At 44.7% G+C, this 16,416-nt stretch overlaps 2 protein-coding genes across 3 annotated transcripts in view; one reads left to right on the forward strand and one right to left on the reverse strand.

Moving 5' to 3' along the window:
* Window positions 1-3,690, reverse strand: part of LOC139266053 (polyamine-modulated factor 1-binding protein 1-like) — an 887,264-nt gene extending 883,574 nt beyond the window's left edge. Inside the window, exon 1 of the mRNA XM_070883919.1 lies at window positions 3,343-3,690. Coding sequence (XP_070740020.1) covers window positions 3,343-3,621 — 279 coding nt within the window. The 5' untranslated portion in view covers window positions 3,622-3,690. The remainder of the gene's footprint in view (window positions 1-3,342) is intronic.
* Window positions 3,691-3,855: 165 nt separating this feature from the next.
* The window catches only part of pex2 (peroxisomal biogenesis factor 2), a 38,273-nt gene continuing 25,712 nt past the window's right edge, over window positions 3,856-16,416 (forward strand). The window contains exon 1 of one of the 2 annotated variants that reach the window (XM_070875179.1): window positions 3,856-4,183. Coding sequence is in view for 1 of the 2 variants with exons in the window: in XM_070875169.1 (XP_070731270.1) it covers window positions 13,247-13,265 (19 nt within the window). In the remaining variant the exon portion in view is untranslated. Of the gene's footprint in view, window positions 4,184-13,219; window positions 13,266-16,416 lie in introns of those variants that run through there. The other variant, XM_070875169.1, reaches the window with a different exon arrangement.

Genomic DNA, 16,416 nt, shown 5'->3' on the forward strand with positions numbered 1-16,416 from the left:
AGATCACCCCTCATCCTTCTGAACTCCAACGAGTAAAGACCCAGTCCACTCAATCTAACATCATAAGGTAACCCTCTCATCTCCAGAATCAGCCTAGTGAATCGTCTCTGTACCCCCTCCCTCAAGTAGGGTGACCAAAATTGCACGCAGTACTCCAGGTGCGGTTTCACCAATACCCTGTACAGTTGCAGCAGGACCTCCCTGCTTTTGTACTCCATCCCTCTCGCAATGAAGGCCAACATTCCATTCGCCTTCCTGATTACCTGCTGCACCTGCAAACTAACTTTTTGGGATTCACAATGTTTTTTGTTTACTCCCAAAAAGAGTTTCATGAACAAGGGCCCCCAGGTCCCTCTGCACCGCAGCATGTTGTAATTTCTCCCCATTCAAATAATATTCCCTTTTACTGTTTTTTTTTCCCCCCCAAGGTGGATGGCCTCACATTTTCCGACATTGTATTCCATCTGCCAAACCTTAGCCCATTCGCTTAACCTATCTAAATCTCTTTGCAGCCTCTGTGTCCTCTACACAACCCCGCTTTCCCACTAATCTTTGTGTCATCTGCAAATTTTGTTGCATTACACTCTGTCCCCTCTTCCAGGTCATCTATGTATATTGTAAACAGTTGTGGTCCCAGCACCGATCCCTGTGGCACACCACTAACCACCGATTTCCAACCCGAAAAGGACCCATTTACCCCGACTCTCTGCTTTCTGTTAGCCAGCCAATTCTCGATCCATGTTAATACATTTCCTCTGACTCCGCGTACCTTTATCTTCTGCAGTAACCTTTTGTGTGGCACCTTATCGAATGCCTTTTGGAAATCTAAATACACCACATCCATCGGTACACCTCTATCCACCATGCTCGTTATATCCTCAAAGAATTCCAGTAAATTAGTTAAACATGATTTCCCCTTCATGAATCCATGTTGCGTCTGCCTGATTGCACTATTCCTATCGAGATGTCCCGCTATTTCTTCCTTAATGATAGCTTCAAGCATTTTCCCCACTACAGATGTTAAACTAACCGGCCTATAGTTACCTACCTTTTGTCTGCCCCCTTTTTTTTTTTAAAAACAGAGGCGTTACATTAGCTGCTTTCCAACCTTCCTCCCCACCCACTGAGAGCCATAGCAATTACACTGTGGTCCTGGAATTGCGGCCTTAATGTCTTATGACAGATCGCACACATCCCCAGGAGAAGGGCTTTCGCTGGCGTAGAGTTGAGTTATTTGCCCAACTTCTGTCCTTCAAACGCTTATGCCTGGTAAAAGCAGGTGTAAGGCCTGTTTTTACCAGTGTAATAATGTTAACAGAGACTTTAAAAATTATTACTTATTTTTATATTAAAAACACTGTCTTGAAGGCAAGTTTATCTTTAACACTTAAAATATATAGTTTTTTAATTTCAAAAATATAATGTTCTCTAAAACATTTAATTTAATGCAATTTCTATTAATTTTAAAAAAGTGAAGCATTTTATGTTTTTTTTGAAGGGGTATTCTCATTAATAGTAATGGGAGCTCAGAGCTCCCATTTCTATCAATGAGAATACTACATTGTGATTGGTGGTCCAGGCCCACGTGATCCCAGGAAACGCTTATGCTCCTGGGATGCGTGGGCCTCTGCGCTGGGCTGTGCAGCTAGGCCTCGGACACGAAGTGTTCGTTGGAGCAGGACCACCAGGTACATTCAGATTTTTTTTTTGGTCGCAGGCATCCATCCGCAGGAAGCATCCAATCGCAATTTTTGGCCGCGTATGTTTAGTCGTGTCTCAATGAATTAAACAAATCCAACATTATATTTCGCATGTTTTCTTAACCACCTTCTCAACTTGTCCTGCCACCTTCAAAGATTTGTGTACATACTACCCCAGGTCTCTGTTCCTGCACCCTGTTTAAAATTGTACCATTTAATTTATACAGCTGCAGCATAGAGAATCTGGAATTCCGGAATGTCCCGGAATCCAGACTGATCGGTGGCAGGGTTGTCCGGAACCTGTAAAATGTTGCGGAATCTGGACCGAATGATCCTGCCGACCGCGAGGCTATGCCGCTGCGCCGGCCCGCCCGAACACCACCTCGGCAGAGCCCGTCCAATGACGACGACATCCTCGGCTTTCTGACAATCCGAAATCTGGAAATACCCGAACCTGGGCAAATTGAAAATCCGGAAAAACCCGGAATCCGGAACGGCCTCAATCCTGAGGGTTCTGGATTTTGAGCACTGCATTTGTATTGCTTTGCCTCATTCTTCCTAATAAAATGCATCACTTCACACTTCTCTGTCAAATTTCATCTATCTTGTATCTTCCCATTTTACCAGTCTGTCTATATCCTCCTGAAGTTTGTTACAACATTTCCGAGTTTTGTGTCATCTACAAATATATGAACAACACTCGGGCAACTCTGAACACTTATTTTAGGGAACGATGGTTTCAAATGTACCCAAATATATTAGGAGGTTATAATTTAACAGGTAAGGCACTTATGAAGTTTCATAAGTCTGAAGAATTATCTAATTTAGTGAGGTGAGAATTTAACTATCTATATCAGCATACAATTAGAAATTCCTTGACCTCTTGGCTAAAGTAGAAAACCCAGGCAAGACATATTGGTTCAAGAGCAAGTATTTGAGAAATTCAGCCTCATGATGATAGAGACTGAATAGAGTTTCCTACAGCAATGGTTGGCACATAGGGGGAGGAAAGAGGCAATAATGAATGAAAGCAGTCTTGGTAACCAATTGGATATGAGGAAATAAGCGGAGCTTGGCATCACACATAGAATCACAGAAATTTACAGCACAGAAAGCGGCCATTCTGCCCATCGGTTGACAAGAGCTATCCAGCCTAATCCCACTTTCCAACTCTTGGTCCATAGCCTTGTAGGTTACGGCAATCCAAGTGCATATCCAAGTACTTTTGGAATGCTATGAGGGTTTCTGCCTCTACCACCCTTTCAGGCAGTGCGTTCCAAACCCCCAGCGCCCTCTGGGTGAAACAATACAAAAATTCTGCATTTCAAAGTTTAACGAGGTTGAAGGACAAAGAAATCAAAGCATACACAAATCCGCAGTTGAACTCCAAGTTCCACATTCAAATAATGTTTTTCAACAATCTATTTGTTTTGTAAAATGGTTCATCTTAGATTTTTCTGAGGGAGATGGACATCACTTATTCCCACTTGCGATTTGCAGTGTAAAAAAAACTAAGGTACCATAATCTGTTGCATAATTTGTATCTTCCAAAAGTGTATTTGTTCCATTGTATGTGATTAAGAAAGACACTTTGCATCTTTGTCAGTTACAAATTTATTCCTGTTTTCTGCAGACTACTTACCTTCAAAATGTCTTTACTTTCATCTTTATTTTCTAGATGTCTCAGTTTTTCCTCGTAGAGGCCTCTGAATTCGTTCAACAAATGTTTCATGTTTTGCCTGACTGTTGCTGATGGTAATAACGACAATTTCTTGCCTCCCGCTCTTAGTAGCTCAATGTCCCGCCGCAAGTCACCACTAACGCCTTCTCCAACAGTAGCATGGCCCGAGGCGCCACCATGCAATTTTATTTGGTCTCGGTCAGAACAACCAACACTCACGTCCAAATCTTTAATATCCATGTGTTTGGTTCGATCGTTTACCAGACTTTTGTCGTCAGTCGCTTGGACAACAGCCGCTCGCTCCAGCTGTTCACCCAACTTTGAAACCAACTGAAAGTTGCAACTCCCGCTTCCTCTGCTCTCATAGGTGGAAAGGGTCGCGCAAACGGGCGGTCTATTGGCTGGCTGTCCTGTCAATTGCCTACGTCACTGAAATTGGGTCCCTCGCGGCTCGCCAGCCGAAGTCCGGCTTGAGAAGTTGAATGGTGAAGGGGAGCTGCGCAGCTCACAGCAACATTAGGGGTGGGAGAGAGACAATGCGAAAGCAAGCAGACGTTATTAAGTTTGCTGTATTTAGCACGGACAAGCCCAATTTTGTTCTCTCGAACACCCTTGATAATGGCCACGATCGTGTTTACATCTCAGGGCCGTCTGTTCAGGGAGACCGTTAACACGTGACACCTGGAGCGTGCCCTGTGATTGGTTGGCTTGCATTGCAAGGATGCCGGAAGTGCAGCTCGTCGCTTGGTTACAGAGGCTCTGCTGCAGTGCTGAGACAAGCGAGAGGCGGCGGCGGTGACAGGTACTGGACTTATAATCGGTGAAACTTGTTCAAAGCATTGCAGCCGAATCTCAAAAAAAAAGTACAGAACATAAATTCCCAATTTACCTCGTCTTCGCTTTTAAACTCCGGTACTGCTTGCACCAAAGGCCTTATCCTTTCTGTTTCGTTTCTCAATTAAATACACCGTTAACTTAAACCATGGCCTACCTGTGGCTGTTGTACAAATTTGCATCGCATGCTTTCACATGAATTCCGTAGCCCCTCAAATTTAGAGAGGAATCTTGCTTTAATCATGGTGGTTTGGATGCTTGGTGTGAACATGCTACTAGAGCATATTTAGTTTCCACAGTTTATAATGTGGAAGAACACGTTGATGACTGCAATAATATTTTACTTTTGTAATGGATGAGCTCGTTTTCTAGTGAAGGGTCATAAGAACATAAGAAATAGGAGCAGGAGTAGGACATTTGGCTCCTCGAGCCTGCACCGCCATTCAATAAGATCATGGCTGATCTCATTTTGACCTCAACTCCACTTCCCTGTCCGCTCCCCATAAACCCTTGAATCCCTTATCATTCAAAAATCTGTTTATCTCCACCTTAAATATATTCAGTGACCCAGCCTCCACAGCTCTCTGGGGTAGAGAATTCCAAAGATTCATGACCCTCTGAGAGAAGAAATTACTCCTCATTTCTGTTTTAAATGGGTGACCCCTTATTCTGAAACCATGCCCCCTAGTTCTAGATTCCCCCATGAGGGGGAAACATTCTCTCTGCATCGAACCTGTCAAGCCCCCTCAGAATCTTATACTTTTCCATCAGATCATCTCTCATTCTTCTAAATCCCAATGAGTATAGGCCCAACCTGCTCAAGACAATCCCTTCAGCTCTGGTCAAAACCACCTACCTTGATACTTGACTTCAGATGCCCCCCTAAAAATCTACTGTTTTGTGTATTTTGCCCTCTTCCTCTAATTTATTCATTTGCTGACTGCATCCTGCCACTGTGCCTTCTGAAGAGCTCTGATGGTTTACAAAATGTTTACATTATAAATATATTTTTTAAGATTCACCTGTATTTAAAATAATTTTGAATTCAATTTTTAGTATGGTCTATGGATGACTGGGTTATGCTTTAAACTCCCCATTGTGAAACAGCTTCTAATTTTCTGTAGCGAATGCTAATGTGAAATTACCAAATACAGAATGTATATCACAAATAACAAAGTCAATAGATAAACAACATAAAATATGTAAGGAATTGTGCAGTGCAGCTACTGAGTGTTGCATGAAATAGTCAGAATATTTTGTACATCAGCTTTAAGTCTGAGCAGCAGTAAATGTGCAGGGTATTTTTGATAGATCTTGTCTGCCATTTTGTAACAACTGAGATTTAATATTAGAGATTCGGAGGAGGTGCAGTTTGAAACAATATAAAATGCTGTTAATGTAGAAACACATTCCACATTCAGACTGTAATATTGGATATTCAAGGGTCTATCGGGAGGGAAGAACTAAATACAATCATTATCACTAAAGATGTAATATTCGGTAAAATAATGGTATTAAAGGCAGATAAGTCCCCTGGACCTGATGGCTTATATCCTAGGGTCTTAAAAGAAGTGGCTGCAGAGATAGTGGATGCATTGGTTGTAATCTACAAAAATTCCCTGCATTCTAGGGAGGTCCCAGCAGATTGGAAAACCGCAAATGTAATGCCCCTATTTTAAAAAAAAGAGGCAGACAAAAAGCAGGAAACTAGACCAGTTAGCCTAACAACTGTCGTTGGGGAAAATGCTGGAGTCCATTATTAAGGAAGCAGTAGCAGGACATTTGGAAAAGCAAAATTCAATCAAGCAAAGTCAGCATGGTTTTATGAAAGGGAAATCATGTTTGACAAATTTGCTGGAGTTCTTTGAGGATGTAACTAGCAGGGTGGATAAGGGGGAACCAGTGGATGTGGTGTATTTGGATTTCCAGAAGGCATTCGATAAGGTGCCACATAAAAGGTTACTGCACAAGATAAAAGTTCATGGGGTTGGGAGTAATATATTATCATGGAGAGAGGATTGGCTAACTAACCGAAAACAGAGAGTCGGGATAAATGGGTCATTTTCCGGTTGGCAAACAGTAACAAGTGGGGTGCCACAGGGACCGGTGCTGGGGCCTCAACTATTTACAATCTATATTAATGACTTGGATGAAGGGACCGAGTGTAATGTAGCCAAGTTTGCTGATGATACAAAGATGGGTGGGAAAGCAAATTGTGAGGAGGACACAAAAAATCTCCAAAGGGATATAGATAGGCTAAGTGAGTGGGCAAAAATTTGGCAGATGGTGTATAATGTGAGAAAATGTGAGGTTATCCACTTTGGTAGAAAAAATAGAAAAGCAAATTATAATTTAAATAGAGAAAAATTACAAAGTGCTGCAGTACAGAGGGATTTGCATGAAACACACAAAGTTAGTATGCAGGTACAGCAAGTAATCAGGAAGGCAAATGGAATGTTGGCCTTTATTGCAAGGGGGATTTAGTATAAAAGCAGAGAAGTCCTGCTACAACTGTACAGGGTATTGGTGAGGCCACACCTAGAGTACTGCATGCAGTTTTGGTCTCCGTATTTAAGAAAGGATATACTTGCATTGGAGGCTATTCACAGAAGTTCACTGGATCGATTCTGGAGATGAGGGTGTTGACTTATGAAGATAGGTTGGGCCTATACTCATTGGAGTTCAGAAGAATGAGAGGTGATCTTATCAAAATATATAAGATAATGAGGGGTCTCGACAAGATGGATGCAGAGAGGATATTTCTACTCATAGGGGAAACTAAAATTAGGAGACATAGAATAAAGGGTCGCCAATTTAAAACTGAGATGAGAAGTAATTTCTTCTGAGGGTTGTAAATCTGTGGAATTCACTGCTCTCAGCAAGATCCTACGCACCAACATCAGTGTCCTCGTCCAGGCTAACATCACCAGCGTTGAAGCACTGACCACACTCGATCAGCTTTGCTGGGCAGACCACATAGTTCGCATGCCAGACACGAAACTCCGAAGCAAATGATCTGTGCGAAGCTCCTTCACGGTAAACGAGCCAAAGGTGGGTAGCGGAAATGTTACAAGGACACCCTCAAAGCCTCCCTGATAAAAGCGTGACATCACCACTGACACCTGGGAGTCACTGGCCGAAGACTGCCCTCGGTGGAAAAAGTGCATCTGGGAGGGCGTTAAGCTCTTTGAATCTCAACGCCGAGAGTGTGAAGAGGTCAAGCGCAGGCAGCAGAAGGAACGTGCAGCAAACCAGTCCCATCTACCCCTTCCCTCGACGAATGTCTCTCCCACCCGTGACAGGGTCTGTGGCTCTCGTATTGGACTGTTCAGCCACCAAAGAACTCACTTCAGGAGTGGAAGCAAGCCTTTCTCGATTCCGAGGAACTGCCTATGATGATGATGATGATGGTGGAGCTGAGTCCATGATCAGATAAGCCATGATCTTATTAAATGATGGAGCAGGCTCAAGGGGCCAAATGGCCTACTCCTGCTTCTATTTCTTGTGTTCTTAATTGGGACTGAATGCTGAGCAAGGAAGAGACAAATAAGAAATAAGAATACTTGAAGAAATAGATTTTGAGAAGATTTTTAAAGGTGGAAAGAGATGGAGAGGCAGGTAGTTTTAGGGAGAGGGGAGCAGAAACAGGGCCAACGCAACTAAAGGCGCAATCACCAATGGTGGGACAAAGGATTTTGTGGTGGGGGGGGGGGGCGGGGTGAATGGAAGGCCACAATTTGGAGGGGTTATAAAGCTGCTGGAGCAAGGCTGTTGAGGGCTTCATAGGCAAAGACAAAAGTTTAAAATGTAATACATTTGAGAGATAGGAAACCAGTGGAGGTCAGCAAAGATGATTAAGGAATGAGACAATACAGAACAGGACATGTACTGCAACATTTAGAAATTTATGAAGGGAGGTGGATGGGAGGCCAGCAAAGAAGTAATAAAGCTACTCAAAAATGCATTTTTATTCTGAACAAATGATCATTGCTTTGCTTGCCTCATTCTTCTATTAAAGTTACTGTATATAATTTTGTTTATTGTCAGTGTCCGAGCAGTAGCCTTGTTCAAGGAGGAAATAGTGAGGGTTCAGAGCAAATATGTTCCCACAAAGAAAAACAGTGCGACTCCCAAATCTGGAGCCCCTTGGATGTTAAAGGGCATACAGGGTAGGATAAGGCAAAAAAGGGAAGCTTATGTCAGATGCTGAGAGCTAAATACTGCACAAAGCATAGAGGAGTACAGAAAGTGCAGGGATGAAATTCAAAAGGAAATTAGGAAAGTAACGAGAGGGCATGAAAAAAATATTGGCAAGTAAAATCAAGGAAAACCCAAAGATGTTTTATAAATGTATAAAGTGCAAGGGAATAACTAGGGCCTATTCGAGACCAAAAAGGTAACCAGTGTGTTGAGGCAGAAGGCATGGATATGGATCTTACTGAATACTTTGCGTTTGACTTCACAAAAGAGAGGGGCGATGCAGACATTGTAGTTTAAGGAGGAGGACTGTGGAAGATATCAGTGAATTGGTCAAGTGGACAGAAAAGTGACAAATGGAATTCAGTCTGGAGAAGTGTGAGGTAATGCATTTGGAGAGGGCTAACGAGGCAAGGGAATGCACAATAAATGGTAGAATATTGAGAAGTGTAGAGAAACCTTGGAGTGCATGTTCACAGATCCCTGAAGGTAGCGTGGCAGCTAGATAAGATAGTTAGGAAGGCAGATGCGATACTTTCCTTTATTAGTCAAGGCATAGAATATAAGAGCAGGGAGGTTATGCTTGAACTGTATAAAACATGAATTAGACCACAGCTATAATATTGCATACCGTTCTGGTCACTACATTACAGGAAAGATGTGATTGCATAGAGAGGGTACAAAGGAGTTTTACGAGGATATTGCCAGGATTGGAGAATTTTAGCTATGAGGAAAGATTGTATAGGCTGGGGTTGTTTTCTTTGGAACAGAGGAGGCTGAGGGAAGACTTAATTGAGGTGCATAAAATTATGAGGGGGGGGGGGCCTAGATAGAGTGGATAGGAAGGACCTATGTCCCTTAGCAGAGAGGTCAATAACTAGGGGTATAAATTTAAGGTAATTGGTAGAAGGTTTCGTCATCATAGGCAGTCCCTCGAAGCGAGGATGACTTGCTTCCACTCCAAAAAGGGATGAGTTCACAGGTGTTTCAATGTTCCAGATCCCGAACTAATATTCCAGATCCCGAAATACATCTTAAAGGGTGGAAAATGCCCGTGCGTGGATTTTTTTAATGTGTGGTGGCCTTTGCACACCAGCCACCCCACAGGCTTGACAGAGCTAGGCCTTTATCCAGTGGCAAGGCCAAGACGACGGGAGACCTGCTCTGCTGCAAGGACCTAGCGTGCGCACATATTGCAGTGGCTGGCCCCTGCTGCCCCTGGGCCCTCGCCTCTCCTGGGCCCCAGTCACTTCCAGCTGCAAACTCTTGTCGCTCCTTCGTCCCTCCTGCTGTGCCTACCCACACTGCAATCAGTGACCTGGCTTCGCAGCCGTCTACCTCCTGCAGCAGCACACGCTGTTCCCTGAAGTGGTATACCGCCACACGCTGCTCGCTCGAATGGCCCCAGCCTGCTGATGGTCTTGCAGGTCGGGACTGCACGATTTCCAGGCTGGACCGCTGCATGCTGCTCCCTCTAGTGGCCCCGGCCTGCTGATGGTCTTGCATACTTAAATGCAACTATACTCGTCACCCCAACTACTCCAGGTGGTAGTGAGTTCCACATTCTCACCACTGTCTGGGGAAAGAAAATAGGTAAAGCAGCTGGCAGCTCCCAGACTGTAAATGTGTCCATTAGAAAGTCACAGTGGGGAAGTTGTAGATCTCCCTGCAAGTGCCGGCTATTGTGCGCCGCCCACACCTGTCGCCTTGGTTGCAACAGCTCATTTCTGCTGGCATCTGCACATCGTCTTTGCTGCGTTCCCCGCCCCCCCCCCCCCCCCCCCACCATGCAGTGCTGCTCCTCCTCCGATCCCACTGTGAGGGTTCTGCACACTGCAATATTGTACAGCATTCAGAATCCTAATCCAACGTTGCTTACCTTAATTGTCAACCCAACATCATAAAATCATAGAAATTTGCAGCGCAGAAGGAGGCCATTTCGGCCCATTGTGTCCGCGCCGACCGACCAAGAGCTACCCAATCTAATCCCACTTTCCAGCTCTTGGTCCATTGCTTTGTAGGTTACGGCACTTGAAGTGCATATCCAAGTACTTTTTAAATGTGGTTCCTGCCTCCACCACCCTTTTCAGGCAATGAGTTCCAGATTTTCACCATCATCATCATCATCATAGGCGGTCCCTCGAACGAGGATGACTTGCTACCACGAGAGTTCACAGATGTTTCAATGAGGGACCCGGTGTTCCAGTCCTGAACTTCATTTGAGGGGGTGGAAGATGCCTGTGCGTGGATTTTCTTTTAACGTGTGATGACCGTTGCACATCAGCCACCACACGGGCTTGACAGAGCTAGGCCTTTATCCAATGGCAAGGATTAACCAGGACAATTGGAGACCTGCTCTGCTGCACGGATCTAGTGCGCACACATATCACAGTGTGGGCAGGTCCATGCTGTCCCTGGGCCCTCGGCTATGGACCAAGAGCTGGAAAGTGGGATTAGGCTGGATAGCTCTTTGTCAACCAATGGGCAGAATGGCCTCTTTCTTGCCCGGCACAGACAGTGAGTTGAATGGCCTCCTACTGTGTCCATAAATGTCTATTATTCTATGTTTTTTTAACTATTCTATAAACGCTTTCCTCCCCACCCCACCCCGCCCCAGTAAAAATCTTATAATACTCTACTTTGCATTATTTCTCCTGTCCCTCGGATCCCATTGTTCATGGCTAAAAAGAATTTTAAAGAAGGCCTGAATCAAAATTTCTTAGTGGCAATTAGTGATATTCCAAGAAGCAGTTCTCTGTGATCTGTATTTTTGTTAATTTTTTTCCTTGACATACCTTGCTGGTTGTGAGCAAGGAAACGTAATTTCCTAATGAGTAGAAATGTGTTGTGCTAAAACTATGGCCCCAAGTTTCCACATGATAAAAAACGGGCGCCCCTCCGAGCTGGGAAAAAAACGCGCGATTCTGGAGCGCCCTGCAGCCCCATGTCTGCTTGGCGCGGTGCCCAGGGGGGGCGGAGCCTACCACTCGCACCGATTTTGTAAGTGGGAGGGGGCAGGTACCATTTAAATTAGTTTTTTTCCTGCCGGCAACCCTGCGCGTGCGCGTTGGAGCGTTCGTGCACGCGCAGTGTGAAGGAAACATTGGCACTCGGCCATTTTTGTAGTTCTTTGTAGCTGTTTAATTTTTGAACATTTTTTAATAAAAGCACACTGCCATCAGCACATCAGCACTGAGGCTTCTTGCAACAGTGAGAAGGCTGCAGGAAGCCTCAGAAAGTTGAGGCAGTCGTTTCCCGACGGCCTTCCCCCTCCCCTCCCCCCCCTGCCGTCGGGAATGGCTGCCTCAACTTGTGAGGCTTCCTGCAGCATTCTCCCTGGCTGAAGCACTTTCACACAGGTAGGAAGATGGTTTATTTAATCTTTTCTTTGCTTATAAATTTTTATTCAGGTTGGATTTATTTGTATAATATTTGTAGAAGTATAAATAAGGATTTATTGTAGAATTTAATGACTTCCCTTCCCCCCCCGCCACCCCCCCACCTCGTTCTGGACGCCTAATTTGTAACCTGCGCCTGATTTTTTAATGTGTAGACAAGGTTTTTTCAGTTCTACAAAAATCTTCACTTGCTCCATTCTAAGTTAGTTTGGAGTACGTTTTCACTGTGGAAACTTTGAAATCAGGCGTCAGTGGCCGGACACGCCCCCTTTTGAAGAAAAAATTCTGTTCCAAAGTGAAACTGTTCTAACTGACTAGAACTGCAGAAAAAAAAATGTGGAGAATTGCGATTTCTAAGATAGTCCGTTCTCCACCAGTTGCTCCTAAAAATCAGGCGCAAATCATGTGGAAACTTGGGCCCTATATGTGTAATAGTACATTTTGCTTCCAGCCAGATAATTTGGGTAATATCTTCCACCTGTCGAAAATAGTGAGAACATTAGCAATTTTTAGGCTCTCCAGAGTATTGCTGTAAAGCAATGGCGATACTTAGGAAAATTATAGTACTGGGATTCAGTTATTATTTTTTCTTAAACAAATATTTTGAAAACTGCATTCCCAGTTGAGTTTGTCATTCCACAGTCTTCATCCAGAAAACATACATAAAGTATGTTACAATAAGTATATTGTTTTACTGCACATTATTCATGCGACAGTATTTTGTTGCTATGCCAAATTTTGTTATTGTTCAGGTATTTCAGATTATGTGAAATAATTTCAGCTCTTGACTGAGGACATCTTATTGATATTTAAACCCTTTCAACTCTCTTTTTCCCAATAAATAGAATTTGGAAATTTTGATCTTTTAATTTGGAGAAAGGATTGAAATAAAACATTTTTAATCATTTGTTGATTATTAGAATTCAATTTGACCATGTTTTTGAATTATTACATATGGACAAGGTCTTGTACTTTTTTAAATCAAAGCTGATGACTTTTGGATAATATCATTATATACGTTTTTTTGATGCTAATACTGTGGCAACATGGAATAACGGGCACAAAACACTAATTGAACATTGGGAGGCCTTGAAGTAGGAGATGGTTCCGGTAAAGGGTAGACATATTCCGCCGAGGCGGCAAGCAAAGGCATCCAAAGCTAGAGTTCCCTGGATAACTAAAGATATAGGGCTATAAATTGGCCAGCCTTTTTGCCCGTTTTTTCAGCGATATTTCACCTTTTTTGAAGGAAAAAGGTGTTCATCTAAATTGGCCAAAGTTGTGCGCTGGCAGTTTTGAAATACTGCTGAAAGCGGACCACCGTCGTGCAAGACGGAAAAAAGCGATATCACTTTAAATTGGCCGTTCAGCACACCCGTATTCTGGGTGGAAAAAACGCCCGAGAAAAGGCTGCGTGCAGCCCCAGAAACAGCGGTATGAAGACCTGCAAAAAAGGTCAGTTAAAGTTTTTATTTTTTAGTTGTTTTTCAGTGATTTGCTAGATAAGTGTCTTGTGAATGTTTTGTGTGTTTTTTTTTATTTTTTGTCTTTTGCAAATTTTTTTGTGTTTCCCACCCTCCCCAGGGCCTGTCTTTTTAATGGTAATTAGCCTCGGACTAAAGATGGCGAGGACCACAGTTTCCACCGTGAATCCTCGTACAACACTGACTTTTACTGTTGGGCGCATTCTTTTGCCAATTTTAGGCCTTTTTTTTAAAAAAAGCAGTATTTTAATGGTATTTTTGGCCAAAGAACCAATTTCTCACACACACAGATTAAAATGAAACAGAAAAAGGAAACTTATGACAAATGTAAGGTTCATAATACAGTAGAGAACCAAGCTGAATACATTGCAGAGGAGATCTAAAAAAGAAAATAAGTGAAGCAAAAAGGGAGTATAAGAATAGATTAGTGCCTTATATAAAAGGGAACTCAAAAGTCTTTTATAAACATATAAATAGTAAAAGGACAGTCAAAAGACCGGGGCCGATTAGGGACAAAAAAGATCTTATTGTAGAGAGAGAGGGGCCGAAATTGCCCACCGCCTGAAACGGGTCGCACCTACCCCTCCGGAAGTGTTCAGGAGAAATTCAGCTTTTTGGATGATGTTTCCAGTTCGAACAGTGTTGGTGTGGGGAGAGGGATGGAAGTGTGGTCGGATTGGTATAGCCGCCACGAGCAGGGGGGGGCGTAAGTGGGGGAGTGTCTGAGTGGCCAACGCTCCAAGTTATCAACGCTGCGCTGATGAAGTCATCGTGCTGGCGTGTCGCAACGCTCCTCCCCTTCAGTTAAAGGGGAGTGCCGCTGCAAACTCTGCAGCCACTTCAGTGGCAAACACTTGGCCACGAGGGAGGGCTTTGGCCAGGCCAGCGGGGGTGCCAGGCTACCTGTTGGCGGCCCGGCCAAACCCGCGGGCATAATTGTCAGCTGATTTTTTTTTTTAAAACATGGAGTCACCAGCAGCGCCACTTCCCCTTTAAGGGCAGCCGCGCCGCCACGCCACAGAAAGCTGTCAGTGGCCCTGACCGGCGGCGGTACCGCTCATGCGGGGCAATTTACGAGCTGGACAATTTCGGAAAGGGGTTGCCGCCAGTCGGTAAGGGGTTGGCGCGTGCACAAAACAGCCTTATAGAAAAGGGCAATTTTGGGCCCCGAGAGTATACAATGTTCCCTTTAACCTGCGCAGCCGGTGAGCGGCTTTTAAATAGAAAAACCACGCATGCATAGAACTTTGAATGCCTGCGCAGCCTGTTAAATGGTGCGTGTGAGACAAAAATCATTAGAGAGAACACTGAAGGTATGACTCGGATACTAAATAAATACTTTGCATCGGTCTTCACTACTGAAGACCAATATAGTAAAGGAGGAGGTCTGAGCAATATTGGATAAGATAAGGCCCGGCAGCCAGCTTTGTGCAGGCGCCAGAGCCGCCTTTGCAGTCCGGAGCGCGAGTTCCGCCATATTTAGGCAGGGCAGAGGTGCTGCTCCTTTGTACATTGAGCATCGCCGCCATCTTTGTCAAGGGCACGTGTGTCACCATCTTGGTATGGGCAGAAGTTCTCCTTTATGTAATGCGTAAGGACCATCTTTGTCTAGGCCACTTTTTCTTGCTCATTGGGTATTGAACCCCTCCCCCCACTCCAGCTCACTCCAGCCTGTGAATTTAAGTGTGCAGAATCTTGCAGATCGCTGTGCACTTTACAGAGACATAGGAGGGAAGTAAACAGTGGTGTACCCCAGAGTTGGTATTGGGACGACTGCTCTTTTTGATGTATATTAATGGCCTGGACTTTGGTATGCAGGATATAATTTCAAAGTTTGCATATGAGGCGAAACTCAGAAAAGTAGTAAACAATGTAGAGGATAGTCGTCATCATCATCATCATCATCATAGGCAATCCCTCGGAATCAAGAAAGACTTGCTTCCACGCTTAGAATGAGTCCTTAGGAGGCTGAACAGTCCACTTCAAGAGCCACAGTCCCTGCCACAGGTGGGACAGACGGTCGTTGAGGGTAAGGGAGGGTGGGACAGGTTTGCCACAAGTTCCTTCCGCTGCCTGCGCTTGTTTTCTGCATGCACTCAGTGATGAGACTCGAGGCCCTCAGCGCCCTCCCGGATGCACTTCCTCCACTCAGGGCGGTCTTTGGCCAGGGATTCCAGGTGTCGGTGGGCATGCTGCACTTTATCAGCGAGGCTTTGAGGGTGTCCTTGTAACGATTCCTCTGTCCACCCTTGGCTCGTTTGCCATGAAGGAGTTCCGAGTCGAGCGCTTGCTTTGGGAGTCTCGTGTCTGGCATGCAGACAATGTGCCCAGCAGAGCTGATCAAGTGTGGTCAGTGCTTCAAAACAGGGGATATTGGCCTGGTCAAGGACGCTAATGTTGGTGCGTCTGTCCTCCTAGGGGATTTGTAGGATCTTGCAGAAGCATCATTAATGGTATTTCTCCAGCGACTTGAGGTGTCTACTGTACATGGTCCATGCATTTGAGCCATACAGGAGGGCGGGTATTACTACAGCCCTGTAGACCATGAGTTTGGTGGTAGATTTGAATGCCTGGTCTTCGAACACTCTTTTCCTCAGTCGGCCGATGGCTGCGCTGGCCCACTGGAGGTGGTGTTGAATCTCCTCATCAATGTCTGCTTTTGTTGATAAGAGACTCCCGAGATATGGGAAATAGTCCACTTTGTCCAGGGCCACGCCGTGGATCTTGATGACTGGGGGCAGTGCTGTGCGACAAGAGCAGGCTGGTGGAGGAGCTTTGTCTTACGGATGTTTAGCGTAAGGCCCATGCTTTCATATGCCTCAGTAAATACGATGACCATATCCTAAAGATCAGCCTCTGAATGTGCGCAGACGCAGGCGACGTCCGCGTACTGTAGTTCGACGACAGAGGTTGGGGTGGTCTTGGACCTGGCCTGGAGGCGGCGACGGTTAAACAGCTTCCCACTGGTTCTGTAGTTTAATTCCACTCCAGCGGGGAGCTTGTTGGCTGTGAGGTGGAGCATGGCAGCGAGGAAGATTGAGAAGAGGGTTGGAACAATGACTCAGCCCTGTTTGACCCTGGTCCAGACGTGCATTGGGTCTGTAATGAATCCATTGGTAAGG

Source organism: Pristiophorus japonicus, chromosome 1 (genome assembly GCF_044704955.1).
Source record: "Pristiophorus japonicus isolate sPriJap1 chromosome 1, sPriJap1.hap1, whole genome shotgun sequence".
Lineage (NCBI taxonomy): Eukaryota > Metazoa > Chordata > Chondrichthyes > Pristiophoridae > Pristiophorus > Pristiophorus japonicus.